General features: G+C 43.3%; 1 protein-coding gene across 1 annotated transcript in view; it reads left to right on the top strand.

Annotated features, from left to right (window-relative positions):
• KSR2 (kinase suppressor of ras 2) overlaps window positions 1–23,219 on the top strand; it is an 869,756-nt gene that overhangs the window by 605,030 nt on the left and 241,507 nt on the right. The window contains exon 13 of the mRNA XM_069754628.1: window positions 4,133–4,181. Coding sequence (XP_069610729.1) covers window positions 4,133–4,181 — 49 coding nt within the window. The remainder of the gene's footprint in view (window positions 1–4,132; window positions 4,182–23,219) is intronic.

Here is a 23,219-nt window from a genome sequence, read left to right on the forward strand (position 1 = left end):
TGTGTCCAGTACTGAGGTTTATCCTTGGCCAAGGGTGTAGCATCAATGCCCCTCAAAGGAATAGGGCTCTGCAAAGGCTGCAAGGAAAAACCACAGTGCCTGGCGAATTCTAAGTCCATTAAGTTCAGGGCAGCGCCTGAATCCACAAATGCCATGACAGAAAAGGACGACAATGAGCAAATCAGGGTCACAGATAAGAAAAATTTAGGCTGTATAGTACTAATGGTAACAGACCTAGCGACTCTCTTAGTACGCTTAGGGTAATCAGAGATAACATGAGCCGAATCACCACAGTAAAAACACAGCCCATTCTGACGTCTGAATTCCTGCCGTTCTATTCTAGTCAAAATCCTATCACATTGCATAGGTTCAGGACTTTGCTCAGAGGATACTGCCATATGGTGCACAGCTTTGCGCTCGCGCAGACGCTGATCAATCTGAATGGCTAGAGACATAGATTCGCTCAAACCGGCAGGCGTAGGAAAGCCCACCATAACATCTTTAAGGGTTTCAGAAAGACCTTTTCTGAAAATAGCAGCCAGAGCCTCTTCATTCCATTTAGTGAGCACAGACCATTTTCTAAATTTCTGGCAGTATAACTCTGCCGCTTCCTGACCTTGAACAAGGCCAACAGGGTTTTTTCCGCATGATCCACAGAATTAGGTTCGTCATACAATAATCCGAGCGCTTGAAAAAATGCATCTACATTCAATAATGCCGGATCCCCTGTTTCAAGAGAAAAAGCCCAGTCTTAAGGGTCACCACGCAGCAAGGATATGATGATTTTTACTTGCTGAATGGGATCACCAGAAGAACGGGGTTTCAAAGCAAAAAACAATTTGCAGTTATTTTTAAAGTTCAAAAACTTGGATCTGTCCCCAAAAAACAAATCAGGAGTAGGAATTCTGCGCTCTAACGCCGGAGTCTGGACAACATAGTCCTGAATACTCTGTACTCTTGCAGCAAGTTGATCCACACGAGAAAACAAACCCTGAACGTCCATGCCAAAGCATATATCCTGAACCACCCAGATGTCAAGAGGAAAAGAAGAAAAAAAAGAACTAGAGCACAGAAAAAAAATGGTTCAGAACTTTCTTTTCCTTCTTTTGAGATGCATTTAATTCATTTTTGGCCACTTGTACTGTTATGATACTGTGGTCTAGGAGCAACATGGAACGAGCTCTGAAGGAAGTGGTAACTGTACTGACCGCAGTCCCTAAGCTCAACACAACACTAGAAATAGCCATGGAATGCTCCTAACTCTCCCTAGGCATCTCGTCACAGCCTAAGAGCTAACTACCCCTAAAGACAGAAGCAGGAAAACTATCTTGCCTCAGAGAAAATCCCAAAGGATAGATTAGCCCCCCACAAATAATGACTGTGAGTGGAGAGTGAAAAGACATACACAGAATGAAACCAGGATGAGCACAGGAGGCCAGTCTAACTAAATAGATAGGACAGGATGGAATACTGTGCGGTCAGTATAAAACACTACAAAAATCCACGCAGAGTTTATAAAAAATCTCCACATCTGACTAAAGGTGTGGAGGGCAAATCTGCCTCCCAGAGCTTCCAGCAAGACAGAATAATAATTCACACTGATAAGCTGGACAAACATAGAAAGCACAGAATGGATAAGTCCACAATCTATGGACAGAAAAGGGCAAGCAAAAACTCAGCTTAGCTGAACTGGTCAGGATAACAGGGAACTCCAAAGAGATGTGAATCCAACCAGGAACCATTTACAAGTGGCACTGGCTGAAGATAGAGCCAGACTTAAATAGCCGAGCAGAAGAGACGATAAGTGGAGGCAGCTGATGACAGCTAACTCCAAGGAGCAGCCATACCACTAGAAACCACAAGAGCAGAACTCACAAAAGTGCCACTTACAACCACCGGAGGGAGCCCAAGAGCGGAATTCACAACAGGGTGAAGATGTTCAAGAATATGTTGCTGCCTGTCCTTCGTGTGCTCGTAACAAGACGGATAAGCATTTGCCCTCTGTTTGTTCCTTCTGTACCTTGGCAGCATATCACGATAGACTTCATTACTGATCTTCCCATCTCCTCCGGCTGCTCAGTCATCTGGGTCGTGGTGGATAGTTTTTCGAAGATGGCTCATTTTGTTCCGTTACCTAGTCTCCCTCCTTTCGGCCTGGCGATAAGGTATGGCTCTCCTCCAAGTATATCCGTCTGAAGATGCCCTCTTACAAATTGGGTCCCCATTTCATCGGTCTATTTTAAGTCCTGAAACAGATTAACGCTGTCTCATACAAATTGAAATTGCCAGCTTCTTTACGTGTGCCTAATTCTTTCCATGTTTCCCTCCTCAAACCCATATTTTTGAGTTCTTTCTTTAAAGACCCTGGCTTCACTCCAGATCCTGTCATTGAGGAGGATGTTTTTGAGGTAGAGAATATCTTGGCCACTAAAAGGATAAGGGGTAAGACCTATTTTTTGGTGGATTGGAGGGGCTTCGGTCGTGAGGAGAGGTCATGGGATCCTAGAGAGAACATCCGAGCTCCTCTTCTTCTGAAAAAATTCTACACAAGCTTGAAAAAGAGGGGGCATAAGAGGGGGATACTGTTACACCCGTTCCATTTCCTGTACCTCCTAGGGGTCCCCGTTGGGACTCCCGCTCTGTGCCGGCTCCTGTGCCTTAATGCTGCTCCTGTCCCTCCTTCCTCTCCTGCTTCCTGGCGTGCAGCCAGCAGGTTCCAAGGCAGGGTTCTTAGGTCGCATGAGTTTTTATAAAGTTAGAAAATTTGCATCACCTGGCCTTTCCTAAAGATGATGGTGAACAAGCCATAACCGTACCAGGTTAATTAAGGTCTGAAACCTTGGTCAAAGTTATCTGAGCACACAAATCTCCAAGAGTGCACAAACTTTTGCATCTACCCATTTTCCTTTTTGTAATTTTGAAAATGTAAAACATTGCTATTATAATATTATTGGTATTTTTTGAGGATAAAATACAAATGAAATGTTTCATCATTAACTTTATTCCTTTTAGAGATCATTTCATCTTCTATTTGACCAACTGTTTACAATAACAGTAATTTTGACCAAACTTTTACATTCTACTGTAACCGTTCACACAATGGTTTCTGATTTGAACTGATGGTCGTCTTATATAAGTGCAGCTTTCAAAACTATGCACTAAAGTCATTTTATAATCAGCTTTTTCACATCTGCCAAACCATTTTGTAAAAACAGACACAAATGGCTGGAAGCCACTGAGCTTAGAAGCATACTATTGGGTTGATATTTACACTGCATTTCTTCAGAAAACATCCATCTTCTGTGCCAAGACAGACTTTTAAAAGAAGGAAAAGCACTCATTTTACAGGAAGGGTGTGTGAAACCTTGAGCATGATCTCAGTCTATAATTCCCCTGCAGATGCTCCAGTTTGGAACAAATATTCTTTACCCCTCTTTTCATGACTGTAAGAAAAAACTGAGACCCCAAGTTAAAACTTAGCCCCATTCTACCAAACCCCTCTTAATCAATTCAGAACATGAAGAACTTGGGATAATTTTTGTCTCTACCCTTGACATGTGCCTTATGCCATTTTTCTCTACCCCATGACTTTCTATAATGCACATAGGGCTATATGTCATATTAGATTGACAATGTATTTAGTGACGGCTAAATTGCAGTCATGTCACTGCACAGGAAACATTAGCACAGTAATGTCACTACATAGATAAGTACAAATATCCTTTCTACAGAGACAAAGGGATTAAGATGTTCCTTAAGAAGACCACCGTAGACAACATAACACACAAATAAGTGGATATTTTACTCAGCAATTTTTTCTGAAAAATGTAATTCACTTGACAAAGTTGCATAAGAACGATTATACGAGCAATGATGTCCCAAAGGTAGTGGTCTTGTTATAGATGTGACATTTGGGTTCAGGAACTTGAAGTTCTGCCCCTGAAAATACACTTTGGAAAATGTATGAAAAGCATACACCTTAATCTACTGATATGTTCCTGCTAACGCTTTATGTTATGACTTTAATAAGCAAATTTAGAAAATCACAAATTCTATTATGTTAATTGTCCTGTTCCCATGACATTATCCAAATATCAGTAATTACAACTGAATTTTTTATTATCTATTCCAGTAATGAAGGAAATCCATTACTTCAAATTGAAGTGGAGCCAACATCTGAGGTAAATAATCGGCTTGGTTCATATCTTGAGGGATCGCAAAGTTTAACATTGTTTTTCATTCTATATGTTACAATTTGCCAGTTTATAATAGGACATGTGGTATAATATAGATCTTTGCAAAGATGTAAGCACCATAGAACTGCCGGAGATAAGTTTGGTCTTTATTAAATATTTCTTTTGGCATACTAGATCAATGGTAGCTGTAATGTTCTTGCTTGTAAATTACCTTAGGTCAAATTATTTAAAGCACCACTTTTAATATTTGTTCTATTTTCACCTCCAGAGTGGTATCACATAGTATTATACTTACAGCCCTTGTCTTCAGTTCTTCTTGTTGTCGCTCCGGTCCAGTTCCACTATCTAGTGACCCTAGCTCCTGATTGACAAGAAGTCAGAGGTAATGCTCACCAGCATTCAATGAAAGCGTAGGAGAAACTCGTTCTGGTTCTCATAGACTTACATTGGGTAGTGACATCCAGCTTGTCCAGTAAACACTGGAGATCCGGCAGGTCACAACCTACGAAAGATGATCAGAGCAGCACCAAGAACAGCTAAAGACGGCAGCATGTAAGTATATTACTAGAGGCGTGAACATGCATTAGTGATACCACTCCGATGGAGAAATATAGAAATATAGAAAAATACTAGAGTGGTGCTTTAAAGGGGTGTTTCTGGGATATTTCTGACATATTGACAAAAAATACCATAGAGGTCTTACTGCTAGAACTTGCATCTGTCTCGAGAACAGGACCGTACTCTGTTCTGGTAGGAATAGAGAAGCTCGAACAATATATGACATTTATTTATGACATTTATATGCCATAAATGTCCAAGATGGAACAAACCTTTTAGTGCAAAAAGTTCCTGTTAAAAAGCAAACAGGCTAGACATAGCTCTACAACAGTCCAGAATCATGCTTGGCCTAATAGAGTTGGGTCGGACCTTTTTCATAGTAGCATGGACCTTTCTCTCTAATATGCTGCCCATATTCAGGTATTCAGGTGAACACTAATCATTAAACCTTGGATTCACATAGCATTAATAATGTTAGAAGAACAAAATAAAATGTTAGTAACTGTAGAATAGAAGAATATAAAGAGTAAAGTGTGGTTGGAGTTCGAAATAATAAATGGTCCCTCCAGAGGTTCCAGATTTAGGCACTTTAAAAGCCTGATTCATCAAAGCTTTCACCCCAGAATTCTGATGTAAAAGCTTTGAAAGACACAAAATGTGGGCTCAACATGGAGTTAAGCCTACAGTTTGCAACTTTTGTCTTCTTTAACCGCCACTCGTCAAATTCATGATGAGCGGCAGGGCCGGACTGGCCATCTGGCAATTCTGGCAAATGCCAGAAGGGCCTGTCTGGTCATGGGCTGCCTTGTCTGCCACATTGCAGAATTGGTGTTCTCAAGATACCCATACTGTTAAGAGTTGTGATGGAGCACAAAGACGCTGACTCCATCACTTACCCCAGTAGCCCACGGGTATCATTAGACATATTGGTCTTGTAGAAAATCTTCTTTTCCTCCATCCAGGGTAATATTAATAATATATCCAATCTGGTTCATGGGGACGGGGACAGCATGGACCTGTGTGATTTCAAATGCCAGGACTGAATTTCTGCCCCAGTCCGTACCTGGTGAACGGTGAAATTTGCTACTCCACAAATCTATCTCCTGCAAGAGCTGGAGTATGATGTGTGACAAGGCGCACACAGATACATGTCACTTGTCCTTTTCATAAACCAGGAGTGTCTAACTCCAGCATACCTCCTCATCAAGACCTACAGTACAGACCAAAAGTTTGGACACACCTTCTCATTTAAAGATTTTTCTGTATTTTCATGACTATGAAAATTGTACATTCACACTGAAGGCATCAAAACTATGAATTAACACATGTGGAATTATATACTTCACAAAAAAGTGTGAAACAACTGAAAATATGTCTTATATTCTAGGTTCTTCAAAGTAGCCACCTTTTGGTTTGATGATTGATTTGCACACTCTTGGCATTCTCTTGATGAGCTTCAAGAGGTAGTCACAGGAAATGGTCTTCCAACAATCTTGAATGAGTTCCCAGAGATGCTTAGCATTTGTTGGCTCTTTTGCCTTCACTCTGCGGTCCAGCTCACCCCAAACCATCTCGATTAAGTTCAGGTCTGGCGTTGCACTCCATCACTTTCCTTCTTGGTCAAATAGCCCTTACACAGCCTGGAGGTGTGTTTGGGGTCATTGTCCTGTTGAAAAATAAATGATGGTCCAACTAAACGCAAACCGGATGGAATAGCATGCCGCTGCAAGATGCTGTGGTAGACACGCTGGTTCAGTATGCTTTCAATTTTGAATATATCCCCAACAGTGTCACCAGCAAAGCACCCCAACACCATCACACCTCCTCCTCCATGCTTCACGGTGTGAACCAGGCATGTAGAGTTCATCCGTTCCCCTTTTTTGTGTCGCACAAAGACACGGTGGTTGGAACCAAAGATCTCAAATTTGGACTCATCAGACCAAAGCACAGATTTCCAGTGGTCTTATGTCCGTTCCTTGTGTTCTTTAGCCCAAACAAGTCTCTTCTGCTTGTTGCCTGTCCTTAGCAGTGGTTTCCTAGCAGCTATTTTACCATGAAGGCCTGCTGCACAAAGTCTCCTCTTAACAGTTGTTGTAGAGATGTGTCTGCTGCTAGAACTCTGTGTGGCATTGACCTGGTCTCTAATCTGAGCTGCTGTTACACTGCGATTTCTGAGGCTGGTGACTCGGATAAACTTATCCTCAGAAGCAGAGGGGACTCTTGGTCTTCCTTTCCTGGGGCGGTCCTCATGTGAGCTAGTTTCTTTGTAGCGCTTGATGGTTTTTGCAACTGCACTTGGGGACACTTTCAAAGTTTTCCCAATTTTTCAGACTGACTGAAATTCATTTTTTTAAAGTAATGATGGCCACTCGTTTTTCTTTACTTAGCTGCTTTTTTCTTGCCATAATACAAATTCTAACAGTCTATTCAGTAGGACTATCAGCTGTGTATCCACCAGACTTCTGCTCAACACAATTGATGGTCCCAACCCCATTTATAAGGCAAGAAATCTCACTTATTAAACCTGACAGGGCACACCTGTGAAGTGAAAACCATTTCCGGTGACTACCTCTTGAAGCTCATCAACAGAATGCCAAGAGTTTGCAAAGCAGTCATTAAAGCAAAAGATGGCTAGTTTGAAGAACCTAGAATATAAGACATAATTTCAGTTGTTTCACACTTTTTTGTTAAGTATATAATTCCAAATGTGTCAATTCATAGTTTTGATGCCTTCAGTGTGAATGTACAATTTTCATAGTCATGAAAATACAGAAAAATCTTTAAATGAGAAGGTGTGTCCAAACTTTTGGACTGTACTGTACATTAACAACGACGGTCATGATGAATTGGGCTTCTCTTGCACTGTATAAACAATTCACACCACCAAGAAACTTGAAGACACAAAAAGAGCACAGCGAGGTCAAAAATAATCTGTTGTAAAGAAGTCACAGTACATGAGCAAGTGCTAGTCAAAAAATGAAAAAATACAGGGTATTTAGTTAATACGTTTTTTTGCAAAAAAATGTATATTTAGCTGCTCCACCAATCGCCAAGGTATACCCATAATAGAGCAGTCCTATCTAATGTATATAATCCCTATCTGATGTATTTAAAAACCTGATCATCTGTATAGTACCTGTATAAGCAGGGTTCAGAGAGAAAATATCCATGTGGACATGCAGGATGGAACAGCTTTAATGCAAATGGCCCACAGAGGAGTGGTGGACTCCCCAGTCTTGTAGAAACAAGAGAGCAATTATAGAATTAAAAAACACATGGGCTACTTGCACAGGGAACAAGTCTGTAGAAACCTGTTCACACCACCCAGAAACAAGTGTGCAAGTAGCCCATGTGTTTTTGGTTCTATAATTGTTCTCTTGTTTCTACAAGACTGGGGAGTCCACCACTCTTCTGTGGGCCATTTGCATTAAAGCTGTTCCATCCTGCATGTCCACATGGATATTTTCTCTCTGAACCCTGCTTATACAGGTACTATACAGATGATCAGGTTTTTAAATACATCAGATAGGGATTATTGTTGTGAATTCTGCTCTTGGGTTCCCTCCAGTGGTTGTAGGTGGGAATGCAGTTGTCTCTGACTCGCAGTCCTGGCCAGGTGTTTCTGCTGATTGCAGTTCTGACTGGGATATTTAGGTGTGCAGGATTCATTAGTCCTTGCCAGTTGTCAATGTTTCTTCTGAAGTGTTGGATCTCTTTCTGGCTTCTCCTGTTCAGCTGTCAATTCAGCAAAGATAGGTGTCTGGTTTTTGTTTCTGTGGCACACATGCAGTGTGCTTATATTCTGTGCTATTCATTTGTTTTTCTCTTGTCCAGCTTAGACTGTGTCAGTGTTTTCTCAGTCTTGTTGGATTCTCTGGAGATGCAGATATACGCTCCACATCTTTAGTTGGATGGTGGAGTTTTTGTATTTTCTGCTGTGGATTTTTTGGAAGGATTTTTAATACTGACCGCTTAGTATCCTGTCCTATCCTTTCCTATTTAGCTAGTGTGTGCCTCATTTGCTAAATCCTGTTTCCTGCCTACGTGTGTCTTTTCCTCTACTACTCATAGTCAATATTTGTGGGGGGGCTGCCTATCCTTTGGGGTTCTGCTCTGAGGCAAGGTAGAAATTCCTATTTCCATCTATAGGGGTATTTAGTCCTCCGGCTGTGTCGAGGTGTCTAGGTTTTGTTAGGCACACCCCACGGCTACTTCTAGTAGCGGTGATAAGATCAGGGTTTGCGGTCAGTATAGTTACCACCTACTCCAGTGAAAGTTTTCATGCTGCTCCAAGGTCACCTGATCATAACAGATTATATACATTAGATAGGACTGCTCTATTATGGGTATACCTTGGCGATTGGTGGAGCAGCTTAATATACATTTTTTTGCAAAAAAACGTATTAACTAAATACCCTGTATTTTTTCATTTTTTGACTAGCACTTGCTCATTTACTGTGACTTCTTTACAACAGAGTATTTTTGACCTCGCTGTGCTCTTTTTGTGTCTTCACTGTATAAACAATGCAGTAGCTACTGTATCTCAGAACTCCTTTCTACATGTTCTTTTTTTTGCCAGTTAGCTTCTGGCTTGTTTATTCCATGGCAGGCAATATTTTACCCTCCTTAGCAATTGTATAAAGCTTTGTTATCATTTTTTTTTTTATATTATTTTCAAAGTTTGCAAACTCAAATACTTTTATTTTGTACCCTCCAATTTAAAACAACACAGTTGAAATCTGGCTGCTGGGGGCAATTCTCTGGTTTTTTTTGTTTCGTTTTTAGACATGACCCCCAAAATCCTTTGAAGTACTGCCAGACGTCCCAGCAGGGCACATTGCTGATCATTGTTCTAAAATGAAATATTTATTTTTGTTTTTCTTTATTTGAACAATTTCGTTCCATAAATATTAACTCCTAATGCCTGAGGAGCCCAAGATTATGATGGGAACTGAGAAGAGCACAGATGTATTTAGTGACAAATACTTAAATCCATGGGCAGAATTTAAAATGATGTGAATGTAAATGTGCAAATGTCTTCTTTTAAGGTTTTTTTTCATAGAAGCTCCAGCACCGCCTTAATGGTGCTGTCTAGGGTTGAGCGAAACGGGTCGTTCATTTTCAAAAGTCGCCGACTTTTGGCAAAGTCGGGTTTCATGAAACCCGATCCGACCCCTGTGCGGGGTCGGCCATGCGGTACGCGACTTTCGCGCCAAAGTCGCGTTTCAATTACGCGAAAAGCGCCATTTCTCAGCCAATGAAGGTAAACGCAGAGTGTGGGCAGCGTGATGACATAGGTCCTGGTCCCCACCATCTTAGAGAAGGGCATTGCAGTGATTGGCTTGCTGTCTGCGGCATCACAGGGGCTATAAAGGGGCGTTCCCGCCGACCGCCATCTTACTGCTGCTGATCTGAGCTTAGGGAGAGGTTGCTGCCGCTTCGTCAGAAGCAGGGATAGCGTTAGGCAGGGTCCATTAACCACCAAACCGCTTGTGCTGTAGCGATTTCCACTGCCCAACACCACCTTCGGTGTACAGGGACAGTGGAAGCTACATTTTTTTTTTTCCCTCAGCGCTGTAGCTCATTGGGCTGCCCTAGAAGGCTCCCTGATAGCTGCATTGCTGTGTGTACGCCGCTGTGCAAACCAACTGCTTTTTTCAAAGCACAAATCCTCTTGTTCCTTCCTTTCTGCACAGCTATCTTTTTGGTTTGTACACATTTTTTATTTAATTTGTGCATCAGTCCACTCCTTATTGCTGCCTGCCATACCTGGCTGAGATTACTGCAGGGAGATAGTAATTGAAGGACACTCCCTGTTTTTTTTTTTTTTTTTTTTTTTTGTGGGAGATTAAGATTGACATTTCTGCTAGAGTGCCATCCCTGTCTGTGTCATCTCGCACTCAGTGGGCCATAGAAAGCCTATTTATTTTTTTGCTTGATTTGGGTTATAAAATCTACCTGAAAAAATCACTACATCAATCAGTGGGAGAAAAATATTGGCCTCAGGGCTTGTGTGCCACTCTTGACTCCTGTGTGCATCATCACTCACTCAGTGGGCCATAGAAAGCCTATTTATTTTTTTGCTTGATTTTGGTTCTAAAATCTACCTGAAAAAATCACTACATCAATCAGTGGGAGAAAAATATTGGCCTCAGGGCTTGTGTGCCACTCCTGACTCCTGTGTGCATCATCACTCACTCAGTGGGCGATAGAAAGCCCTTTTTTTTTTTTTTTTTTGCTTTATTTCGGTTCTAAATTCTACCTGAAAAAATCAATAAATCAATCAGTGGGAGATTAATATTGGCCTTTGGGCTTGTGTGCCAGTCCTAAGCGTGCCATCTCTCTCTCTCAGATAGTGGACCATAGAAAGCCTATTTATTTATTTTTTTTATTGGGTTTATAAATTTTCCCTGGAAAAAAAAAAAAAGTGGGAGATTAATATTGGCCTCTGGGCTTGTGTGCCAGTCCTGAGCGTGCCATCTCTCTCACAAATAGTGGGCCATAGAAAGCCTATTTATTTATTTTTTTTTGGTTTTATAAATTCTCCCTTAAAAAAAAAAGGGAGATTAATATTGGCCTTTGGGCTTGTGTGCCAGTCCTAAGCGTGCCATCTCTCTCTGTCTCTCAGATAGTGGGCCATAGAAAGCCTATTTATTATTTTTTTTATTGGGTTTATAAATTTTCCCTGGAACAAAAAAAAAAAAGTGGGAGATAAATATTGGCCTCTGGGCTTGTGTGCCACTCCTGACTCCTGTGTGCGTCATCTCTCACTCAGTGGGCCATAGAAAGCCTTTTTTTGTTTTATTTGTTTTCTAAATTCTCCCTGAAAAAATCATTTTATTTTCTTTGGTTTCTAAATTCTTCCTGAAAAAATCATTTTATTCTATTTTTTTTTTTTCCTAAAGTCTCCCTGAAAAAAAAAAAAAAACAAAACAAATCAGTGGGAGATTAATATTGCCCTTTCTGCTTGTGTGCCAGTCTTGACTCCTGGGTGTGCCATCTCTCTCTCTCTCCAATTGTGGGCCATAGAAAGCCCATTATTTTTTTTAGCTTGATTTGGGTTCCAAAATCTACCTGAAAAAATCACTACATCAGTCAGTGGGAGATAAATATTGGCCTCTGGGCTTGTGTGCCACTCCTGACTCCTGTGTGCGTCATCTCTCACTCAGTGGGCCATAGAAAGCCTTTTTTTGTTTTATTTGTTTTCTAAATTCTCCCTGAAAAAATCATTTTATTTTATTTGGTTTCTAAATTCTTCCTGAAAAAATCATTTTATTCTATTTTTTTTTTCCTAAAATCTCCCTGAAAAAAAAAAAAAAAAAAAACAAATCAGTGGGAGATTAATATTGCCCTTTCTGCTTGTGTGCCAGTCTTGACTCCTGGGTGTGCCATCTCTCTCTCTCTCCAATTGTGGGCCATAGAAAGCCTATTATTTTTTTTAGCTTGATTTGGATTCCAAAATCTACCTGAAAAAATCACTACATCAATCAGTGGGAGATAAATATTGGCCTCTGGGCTTGTGTGCCACTCCTGACTCCTGTGTGCGTCATCTCTCACTCAGTGGGCCATAGAAAGCCTTTTTTTGTTTTATTTGTTTTCTAAATTCTCCCTGAAAAAATCATTTTATTTTCTTTGGTTTCTAAATTCTTCCTGAAAAAATCATTTTATTCTATATTTTTTTTTCCTAAAGTCTCCCTGAAAAAAAAACCAAAAAAAAACAAATCAGTGGGAGATTAATATTGCCCTTTCTGCTTGTGTGCCAGTCTTGACTCCTGGGTGTGCCATCTCTCTCTCTCTCTCCAATTGTGGGCCATAGAAAGCCTATTATTTTTTTAGCTTGATTTGGGTTCCAAAATCTACCTGAAAAAATCACTACATCAATCAGTGGGAGATAAATATTGGCCTCTGGGCTTGTGTGCCACTCCTGACTCCTGTGTGCGTCATCTCTCACTCAGTGGGCCATAGAAAGCCTTTTTTTGTTTTATTTGTTTTCTAAATTCTCCCTGAAAAAATCATTTTATTTTATTTGGTTTCTAAATTCTTCCTGAAAAAATCATTTTATTCTATTTTTTTTTTCCTAAAGTCTCCCTGAAAAAAAAAACAAAACAAAACAAATCAGTGGGAGATTAATATTGCCCTTTCTGCTTGTGTGCCAGTCTTGACTCCTGGGTGTGCCATCTCTCTCTCTCTCCAATTGTGGGCCATAGAAAGCCCATTATTTTTTTTAGCTTGATTTGGGTTCCAAAATCTACCTGAAAAAATCACTACATCAGTCAGTGGGAGATAAATATTGGCCTCTGGGCTTGTGTGCCACTCCTGACTCCTGTGTGCGTCATCTCTCACTCAGTGGGCCATAGAAAGCCTTTTTTTGTTTTATTTGTTTTCTAAATTCTCCCTGAAAAAATCATTTTATTTTATTTGGTTTCTAAATTCTTCCTGAAAAAATCATTTTATTCTATTTTTTTTTTCCTAAAATCTCCCTGAAAAAAAAAAAAAAAAAAACAAATCAGTGGGAGATTAATATTGCCCTTTCTGCTTGTGTGCCAGTCTTGACTCCTGGGTGTGCCATCTCTCTCTCTCTCCAATTGTGGGCCATAGAAAGCCTATTATTTTTTTTAGCTTGATTTGGATTCCAAAATCTACCTGAAAAAATCACTACATCAATCAGTGGGAGATAAATATTGGCCTCTGGGCTTGTGTGCCACTCCTGACTCCTGTGTGCGTCATCTCTCACTCAGTGGGCCATAGAAAGCCTTTTTTTGTTTTATTTGTTTTCTAAATTCTCCCTGAAAAAATCATTTTATTTTCTTTGGTTTCTAAATTCTTCCTGAAAAAATCATTTTATTCTATATTTTTTTTTCCTAAAGTCTCCCTGAAAAAAAAACAAAAAAAAAACAAATCAGTGGGAGATTAATATTGCCCTTTCTGCTTGTGTGCCAGTCTTGACTCCTGGGTGTGCCATCTCTCTCTCTCTCTCCAATTGTGGGCCATAGAAAGCCTATTATTTTTTTAGCTTGATTTGGGTTCCAAAATCTACCTGAAAAAATCACTACATCAATCAGTGGGAGATAAATATTGGCCTCTGGGCTTGTGTGCCACTCCTGACTCCTGTGTGCGTCATCTCTCACTCAGTGGGCCATAGAAAGCCTTTTTTTGTTTTATTTGTTTTCTAAATTCTCCCTGAAAAAATCATTTTATTTTATTTGGTTTCTAAATTCTTCCTGAAAAAATCATTTTATTCTATTTTTTTTTTCCTAAAGTCTCCATGAAAAAAGAAAAAAAAAAACAAATCAGTAGGAGATTAATATTGCCCTTTCTGCTTGTGTGCCAGTCTTGACTCCTGGGTGTGCCATCTCTCTCTCTCTCTCCAATTGTGGGCCATAGAAAGCCTATTATTTTTTTTAGCTTGATTTGGGTTCCAAAATCTACCTGAAAAAATCACTACATCAATCAGTGGGAGATAAATATTGGCCTCTGGGCTTGTGTGCCACTCCTGACTCCTGTGTGCGTCATCTCTCACTCAGTGGGCCATAGAAAGCCTTTTTTTGTTTTATTTGTTTTCTAAATTCTCCCTGAAAAAATCATTTTATTTTCTTTGGTTTCTAAATTCTTCCTGAAAAAAATCATTTTATTCTATTTTTTTTTTCCTAAAGTCTCCCTGAAAAAACAAACAAAAAAAAACAAATCAGTGGGAGATTAATATTGCCCTTTCTGCTTGTGTGCCAGTCTTGACTCCTGGGTGTGCCATCTCTCTCTCTCTCTCCAATTGTGGGCCATAGAAAGCCTATTATTTTTTTTAGCTTGATTCGGGTTCCAAAATCTACCTGAAAAAATCACTACATCAATCAGTGGGAGATAAATATTGGCCTCTGGGCTTGTGTGCCACTCCTGACTCCTGTGTGCGTCATCTCTCACTCAGTGGGCCATAGAAAGCCTTTTTTTGTTTTATTTGTATTCTAAATTCTCCCTGAAAAAATCATTTTATTTTATTTGGTTTCTAAATTCTTCCTGAAAAAATCATTTTATTCTATTATTTTTTTTCCTAAAGTCTCCCTTAAAAAAAAAAAAAATCAAATCAGTGGGAGATTAATATTTACATTTGTGCTTCAGTGACAGTCCTGCGTGTGTGGCATCTCTCTCATTTGTTGCCACCAACAACAGAGTGTGTAACATTGTGCCTGATTTTCGTTGTGGTCTCACTCACCTGTAAAGGGGTAGCTAAATCATACTGAAGTTATAGCTCACCGTGTAATTTGTGTGACAGCAACAAATACTGTTAGTTTGTTTACGTTTTTAAAACAATGAGGAAGTATGGTGGAAGAGGTCGTGGCCGGGGGCGTTCATTGTCAGCTGGTAATGAGGGTAGTGTTAGTGGTGGAGCATCAGCTGGTCGTGGGAAAAAAAATATTGCACCTAAGTGTGGAGCTGTGGAGCCAGGTTCGTCGTCTGGCTACACAAGGCCTCGAACGCTCCCTTTTCTGGGAGTAGGAAAACCGCTTTTAAAGCCGGAGCAGCAAGAGCAAGTTTTGGCTTATCTTGCTGACTCAGCCTCTAGCTCTTTTGCCTCCTCTCGTGAAACTGGTAAATGTCAAAGCAGCGCGTCGTTAGTGGATGTTCACGGTCAGGGACAAGTCGCTTCCTTGTCCTCTTCAGCAAAAACAACAACAGAGAAGAATGCAGCAGGCGACACAACGGGTTACTCCATGGAGCTCTTTACACATACCGTCCCTGGCTTAGAAAGTGAAGCAGTTAACAGTCCATGCCCATTACAAGTTGAATCTGACATGGAGTGCACTGATGCACAGCCACAGCCAGACTACTATGCTGGTCCTTTGACTCAGACCACAACATTGCCCTCGCAGGGTGCTGATCAAGAATCAGACCCTGATGAGACTATGTTGCCCCATCACGAACGCTATACCTCCGACCGCCACGGTGACACAGACGAAGTTGCACACGAGCAACAAGAAGAGGCAATAGATGACCCAGTTCTTGACCCCGATTGGCAGCCATTGGGGGAACAGGGTGCAGGCGGCAGCAGTTCTGAAGCGGAGGAGGAGGGGCCGCAGCAGGCATCAACATCGCAACAGGTTCCATCTGCCGGGCCCGTATCTTGCCCAAAACGCGTGGCAAAGCCAAAACCTGTTGGAGGACAGCGTGGCCATCCGGTTAAAGCTCAGTCTGCAATGCCTGAAAAGGTATCCGATGCTAGAAAGAGTGCAGTCTGGCATTTTTTTAAACAACATCCAATTGATCAGCGCAAAGTCATCTGTCAAAAATGTTCAACTACCTTAAGCAGAGGACAGAATCTGAAAAGTCTCAATACAAGTTGCATGCATAGACATTTAACCACCATGCATTTGCAAGCCTGGACTAACTACCAAACGTCCCTTAAGGTTGTAGCACCCTCGGCCAATGAAGCTAGTCAGCAACGCAACATCCCTTCCGGCAGTGTAGGGCCACCATTTTCCGCACCACCTGCAGTATCTGTGCAGGTTTCTTTGCCAGGCCAAAGCAGTCAGGGTCAGGGAATCACCAGTTTCGTAGTAGGAAACACTGCATCTAGGGCACCGGTGGCAACAATACCATCTCCCACCGTCTCTCAGTCTGCCATGTCCACCGGCACCCCCGCTAGTTCCACGATCTCCAGCTCTCCAGTCCAGCTCACCCTACATGAGACTATGGTTAGAAAAAGGAAGTACTTAGCCTCGCATCCGCGTACACAGGGTTTGAACGCACACATAGCTAGACTAATCTCGTTAGAGATGATGCCCTACCGGTTAGTTGAAAGCGAAGCTTTCAAAGCCCTGATGGACTACGCTGTACCACGCTACGAGCTACCCAGTCGACACTTTTTTTCCAGAAAAGCCATCCCAGCCCTCCACCAGCATGTTAAAGAGCGCATCGTCCATGCACTCAGGCAATCTGTGAGCACAAAGGTGCACCTGACAACAGATGCATGGACCAGTAGGCATGGCCAGGGACGTTACGTGTCCATCACGGCACACTGGGTAAATGTGGTGGATGCAGGGTCCACAGGGGACAGCAAGTTTGGGACAGTTCTGCCTAGCCCACGGTCTAGGAAACAATTGGCTGTAGCCGTTCGCACCCCCTCCTCCTCCTCTTCGTCCTCCTGCAGAAGCGAGAGCTCGTCCACAGACCGCAGTCGCACAACCACTCCATCCGCAGCTGCCACTGTTGCACACCAGGTCTCCCATTATGGGGCAGCTACTGGCAAACGTCAGCAGGCTGTATTGGCTATGAAGTGTTTGGGCGACAACAGACACACCGCGGAAGTTCTGTCCGAGTTCTTGCAGAAAGAAACGCAGTCGTGGCTGGGCACTGTAGATCTTGAGGCAGGCAAGGTAGTGAGTGATAACGGAAGGAATTTCATGGCTGCCATCTCCCTTTCCCAACTGAAACACATTCCTTGCCTGGCTCACACCTTAAACCTGGTGGTGCAGTGCTTCCTGAAAAGTTATCCGGGGTTATCCGACCTGCTCCTCAAAGTGCGTGGACTTTGCTCACATATCCGCCGTTCGCCCGTACACTCCAGCCGTATGCAGACCTATCAGCGTTCTTTGAACCTTCCCCAGCATCGCCTAATCATAGACGTTGCAACAAGGTGGAACTCAACACTGCACATGCTTCAGAGACTGTGTGAACAGAGGCGGGCTGTTATGTTTTTGTGGGAGGATACACATACACGGGCAGGCAGTAGGATGGCAGACATGGAGTTGTCAGGTGTGCAGTGTTCGAAGATTCAAGACATGTGTCAAGTCCTTCAGTGTTTTGAGGAATGCACACGGCTGGTTAGTGCAGACAACGCCATAATAAGCATGAGCATCCCCCTAATGCGTCTGCTGATGCAAAGTTTGACGCACATAAAGGATCAGGCGTCTGCAGCTGAGGAAGAGGAAAGCCTTGATGACAGTCAGCCATTGTCTGGCCAGGGCAGTGTACAGGACGAGGTAGCGGGCGAAGAGGAGGAGGAGGACGAGGAGGATGATGGGGATGATTATATTTTTAATGAGGAAGCTTTTCCGGGGCCACTGGAAATTGGTGGCGCGGCAAGGCCGGGTTCTGGTTTTTTGAGGGACACAAGTGACGTGGATTTGCCTGAAACTGCCCCTCAACCAAGCACAACCGCAGATTTGAGAACTGGAACTTTGGCCCACATGGCGGATTATGCCTTACGTATCCTCAAAAGGGACACACGCATAACTAAAATGATGAATGATGACGATTACTGGTTGGCCTGCCTCCTTGATCCTCGCTATAAAGGCAAATTGCAAAATATAATGCCACATGAGAACTTGGGACTAATATTAGCAACCAAACAATCAACTCTTGTTGACCGTTTGCTTCTGGCATTCCCTGCACACAGCGCCCGTGATCGTTCTCACACGAGCTGCAGGGGCCAGCAGACCAGAGGAGTTAGAGGGGCAGAAATCAGAAGTGGCGTTGGCCAGAGGGGTTTTCTGACCAGGTTGTGGAGTGATTTTGCTATGACCGCAGACAGGACAGGTACTGCAGCATCAATTCAAAGTGACAGGAGACAACATTTGTCCAGTATGGTTACAAACTATTTTTCATCCCTTATCGATGTTCTCCCTCAACCGTCATTCCCATTTGATTACTGGGCATCAAAATTAGACACCTGGCCAGAATTGGCAGAATATGCATTGCAGGAGCTTGCTTGCCCGGCAGCTAGTGTCCTATCAGAAAGAGTATTCAGTGCTGCAGGTTCAATACTAACAGAAAAAAGGACTCGTCTGGCTACCCAAAATGTAGATGATCTAACCTTCATTAAAATGAACCACAACTGGATTTCGAAATCTTTTGCCCCACCTTGCCCGGCTGACACCTAGCTTTCCTATGAAAAGGTCTTGCCTGTGGACTATTCTGAATGCCTTTTCCAATCTCGTAATTTTCTGCACCTGATTGTCCAGCATACGACATGTTTACACCTCACTAAATGGCCAAACTCCCCACACGGGGCCGTGGTATCGACACTTGGCGACAGCACCCGTGAGAGTGCAGTTTGTCTGAAGAGGTGGGTGAGCCCGCTTTTGGTCGACGGCACTGCCACTGGGTCCCTCCTAGTACAATAAAGTGTCTCTGGCGGTGGTGGTGCGCACCCAACGTCAGACACACCGTTGTAATATGAGGGGCCCTGGGCCTGTACCGCCGGCCACAAGACAGTTTCCCCCCACCCCAGCTCAAACAGTGCTCTACCACTTGCAAAATTATCTCACAGCTCCACCAATGTTTAGTCTATGCGCTGACATCCTTCAATGCCTGCCACTGACAATACCATTGCATTGACATTTTTGTTATGTTAGGCCTTCGATGCCTGTCTGTGGTCACTCCTTCCACTAGGCCTCCACTGACCACACCACTGCTGCCCGTGTACCCCTGTAACCAATTTAAAATTGCCTACAGCCATGTGTTATTATTTTAGGCCTTCGATGCCTGTCTGCGGTCACTCCTTCCACTAGGCCTCCACTGACCACACCACTGCTGCCCGTGTACCCCTGGAACCAATTTAAAATTGCCTACAGCCATGTGTTATTATTTTAGGCCTTCGATGCCTGTCTGCGGTCACTCCTTCCACTAGGCCTCCACTGACCACACCACTGCTGCCCGTGTACCCCTGTAACCAATTTAAAATTGCCTACAGCCATGTGTTATTATTTTAGGCCTTCGATGCCTGTCTGCGGTCACTCCTTCCACTAGGCCTCCACTGACCACACCACTGCTGCCCGTGTACCCCTGGAACCAATTTAAAATTGCCTACAGCCATGTGTTATTATTTTAGGCCTTCGATGCCTGTCTGCGGTCACTCCTTCCACTAGGCCTCCACTGACCACACCACTGCTGCCCGTGTACCCCTGGAACCAATTTAAAATTGCCTACAGCCATGTGTTATTATTTTAGGCCTTCGATGCCTGTCTGCGGTCACTCCTTCCACTAGGCCTCCACTGACCACACCACTGCTGCCCGTGTACCCCTGGAACCAATTTAAAATTGCCTACAGCCATGTGTTATTATTTTAGGCCTTCGATGCCTGTCTGCGGTCACTCCTTCCACTAGGCCTCCACTGACCACACCACTGCTGCCCGTGTACCCCTGGAACCAATTTAAAATTGCCTACAGCCATGTGTTATTATTTTAGGCCTTCGATGCCTGTCTGCAGTCACTCCTTCCACTAGGCCTCCACTGACCACACCACTGCTGCCCATGTACCCCTGTAACCAATTTAAAATTGCCTACAGCCATGTGTTATTATTTTAGGCCTTCGATGCCTGTCTGCGGTCACTCCTTCCACTAGGCCTCCACTGACCACACCACTGCTGCCCTTGTACCCCTGGAACCAATTTAAAATTGCCTACAGCCATGTGTTATTATTTTAAGCCTTCGATGCCTGTCTGCGGTCACTCCTTCCACTAGGCCTCCACTGACCACACCACTGCTGCCCGTGTACCCCTGGAACCAATTTAAAATTGCCTACAGCCATGTGTTATTATTTTAGGCCTTCGATGCCTGTCTGCGGTCACTCCTTCCACTAGGCCTCCACTGACCACACCACTGCTGCCCGTGTACCCCTGGAACCAATTTAAAATTGCCTACAGCCATGTGTTATTATTTTAGGCCTTCGATGCCTGTCTGCGGTCACTCCTTCCACTAGGCCTCCACTGACCACACCACTGCTGCCCGTGTACCCCTGGAACCAACATCAGAAAATATAAAAATAAGTATGTTGCTTATAAAAAAGAAAATACTGGAGAGATATCAAATGCAGACATTTTAACATTAAAAACAAACACATACAACAAAAATCTGGTACAGTACTAAAAATGGCCACCAGCTACAATAACTTTCTCCTGCAAGTAGTTAACTGAAAGGTTTTTTCAATTTTAAACACAGATATGGCATCCACCGAGTGTTGTCCTGTCGCGTCTTCTTTATATTATTGCCAAGAAGATGCAAAACAATGAAAATAATAAAATCATTATTTACCAAAAAAATAGAGTAAGTCAAAACCACATTGCAAATAAACATTCATTACAAATAAAGAAGCAGGGCGCGTCCGAGGGTGAGTATATACCTAATAAGAATATAATCACCCTCGGACGCGCCCTGCTTCTTTCCGACAGCCTTCCTTCCTAAGAATCAGCCCTTCCGTGGTGTAGAGAGAGGGTTTGTTACACTCCAAGGTGTTCCCCAGGTTGCCTTTCCTGAGCTTCGATCTTCCGGCTCTCGTTTAGTAGTTGTTGGAAACTACGCTGCATTGGGCCTACAAATTGGGTATGGGGTGTAGAGAGATGGTGTGTTCCACTCCAAGGTGTTCCCCAGGTTGCCTTTCCTGAGCTTCGATCTTCCGGCTCTCGTTTAGTAGTTGTTGGAAACTACGCTGCATTAGGCCTACAAATTGGGTATGGGGTGTAGAGAGATGGTGTGTTCCACTGTAGAGAGATGGTGTGTTCCACTCCAAGGTGTTCCCCAGGTTTCCTCGCCAATGCTTCGATCATCATGCTCTCGTTTAGTAGTTGTTGGAAACTACGCTGCATTAGGCCTACAAATTGGGTATGGGGTGTAGAGAGATGGTGTGTTCCACTCCAAGGTGTTCCCCAGGTTTCCTCTCCATTGCTTCGATCTTCATGCTCTCGTTTAGTAGTTGTTGGAAACTACGCTGCATTAGGCCTACAAATTGGGTATGGGGTGTAGAGAGATGGTGTGTTACACTCCAAGGTGTTCCCCAGGTTTCCTCTCCATTGCTTCGATCTTCCGGCTCTCGTTTAGTAGTTGTTGGAAACTACGCTGCATTAGGCCTACAAATTGGGTATGGGGTGTAGAGAGATTGTGTGTTACACTCCAAGGTGTTCCCCAGGTTTCCTCTCCATTGCTTCGATCTTCCGGCTCTCGTTTAGTAGTTGTTGGAAACTACGCTGCATTAGGCCTACAAATTGGGTATGGGGTGTAGAGAGATGGTGTGTTTCACTCCAAGGTGTTCCCCAGGTTTCCTCTCCATTGCTTCGATCTTCATGCTCTCGTTTAGTAGTTGTTGGAAACTACGCTGCATTAGGCCTACAAATTGGGTATGGGGTGTAGAGAGATGGTGTGTTACACTCCAAGGTGTTCCCCAGGTTTCCTCTCCATTGCTTCGATCTTCCGGCTCTCGTTTAGTAGTTGTTGGAAACTACGCTGCATTAGGCCTACAAATTGGGTATGGGGTGTAGAGAGATGGTGTGTTACACTCCAAGGTGTTCCCCAGGTTTCCTCTCCATTGCTTCGATCTTCCGGCTCTCGTTTAGTAGTTGTTGGAAACTACGCTGCATTAGGCCTACAAATTGGGTATGGGGTGTAGAGAGATGGTGTGTTACACTCCAAGGTGTTCCCCAGGTTTCCTCTCCATTGCTTCGATCTTCCGGCTCTCGTTTAGTAGTTGTTGGAAACTACGCTGCATTGGGCCTACAAATTGGGTATGGGGTGTAGAGAGATGGTGTGTTCCACTCCAAGGTGTTCTCCAGGTTGCCTTTCCTGAGCTTCGATCTTCCGGCTCTCGTTTAGTAATTGTTGGAAACTACGCTGCATTAGGCCTACAAATTGGGTATGGGGTGTAGAGAGATGGTGTGTTACACTCCAAGGTGTTCCCCAGGTTTCCTCTCCATTGCTTCGATCTTCCGGCTCTCGTTTAGTAGTTGTTGGAAACTACGCTGCATTAGGCCTACAAATTGGGTATGGGGTGTAGAGAGATGGTGTGTTCCACTCCAAGGTGTTCCCCAGGTTTCCTCGCCAATGCTTCGATCATCATGCTCTCGTTTAGTAGTTGTTGGAAACTACGCTGCATTAGACCTACAAATTGGGTATGGGGTGTAGAGAGATGGTGTGTTCCACTCCAAGGTGTTCTCCAGGTTGCCTTTCCTGAACTTCTATCTTCAGGCTCTCATTAAATTGTGGTTAAAAGGAACAACTGCATTTGGCGTACTAGTTGGTTTGGGGCCTACTATCAGTGTCTGCCGCTCCTTGCTGTTCTCCTGGTTTCCTGTCCTGAAATTCCGTTTTCAGGCGCTCGTTAAGTAGTTGTTAATGTTAGACTGCATTTGGCCTACTAGTTGGGTTGGGGCCTACTATCGGTGTCTGCCACTCCTTGCTGTTCTCCTCCACTGAACAAAGCTGTGCCGCCTGTTTACTTCTGTTGCCAATTTTGAACTGCATTTTGACTACTTACTGATTTGGGCCTACTCTCTGTGTCAGCCTCTCATTCCAGTTGTCCTCCACTGCAATGCCCCCTGATTAGTCCTGTGTTACCAATTTTGAACTGCATTTAGCCCACTTTATTCTTTGGGCCTATATCTGTGTTTCCTCCTCATCCTGCCCATTGCCCAGCCAGTGATAGATGAGTCTGCTGGTACATTGACCCATAACGCAACATTTCCCGTGCACGCTACACTGCAAGAT

The sequence above is a fragment of the Ranitomeya imitator genome, chromosome 1, assembly GCF_032444005.1.
Source record: "Ranitomeya imitator isolate aRanImi1 chromosome 1, aRanImi1.pri, whole genome shotgun sequence".
NCBI classification, from domain to species: Eukaryota; Metazoa; Chordata; class Amphibia; order Anura; family Dendrobatidae; genus Ranitomeya; species Ranitomeya imitator.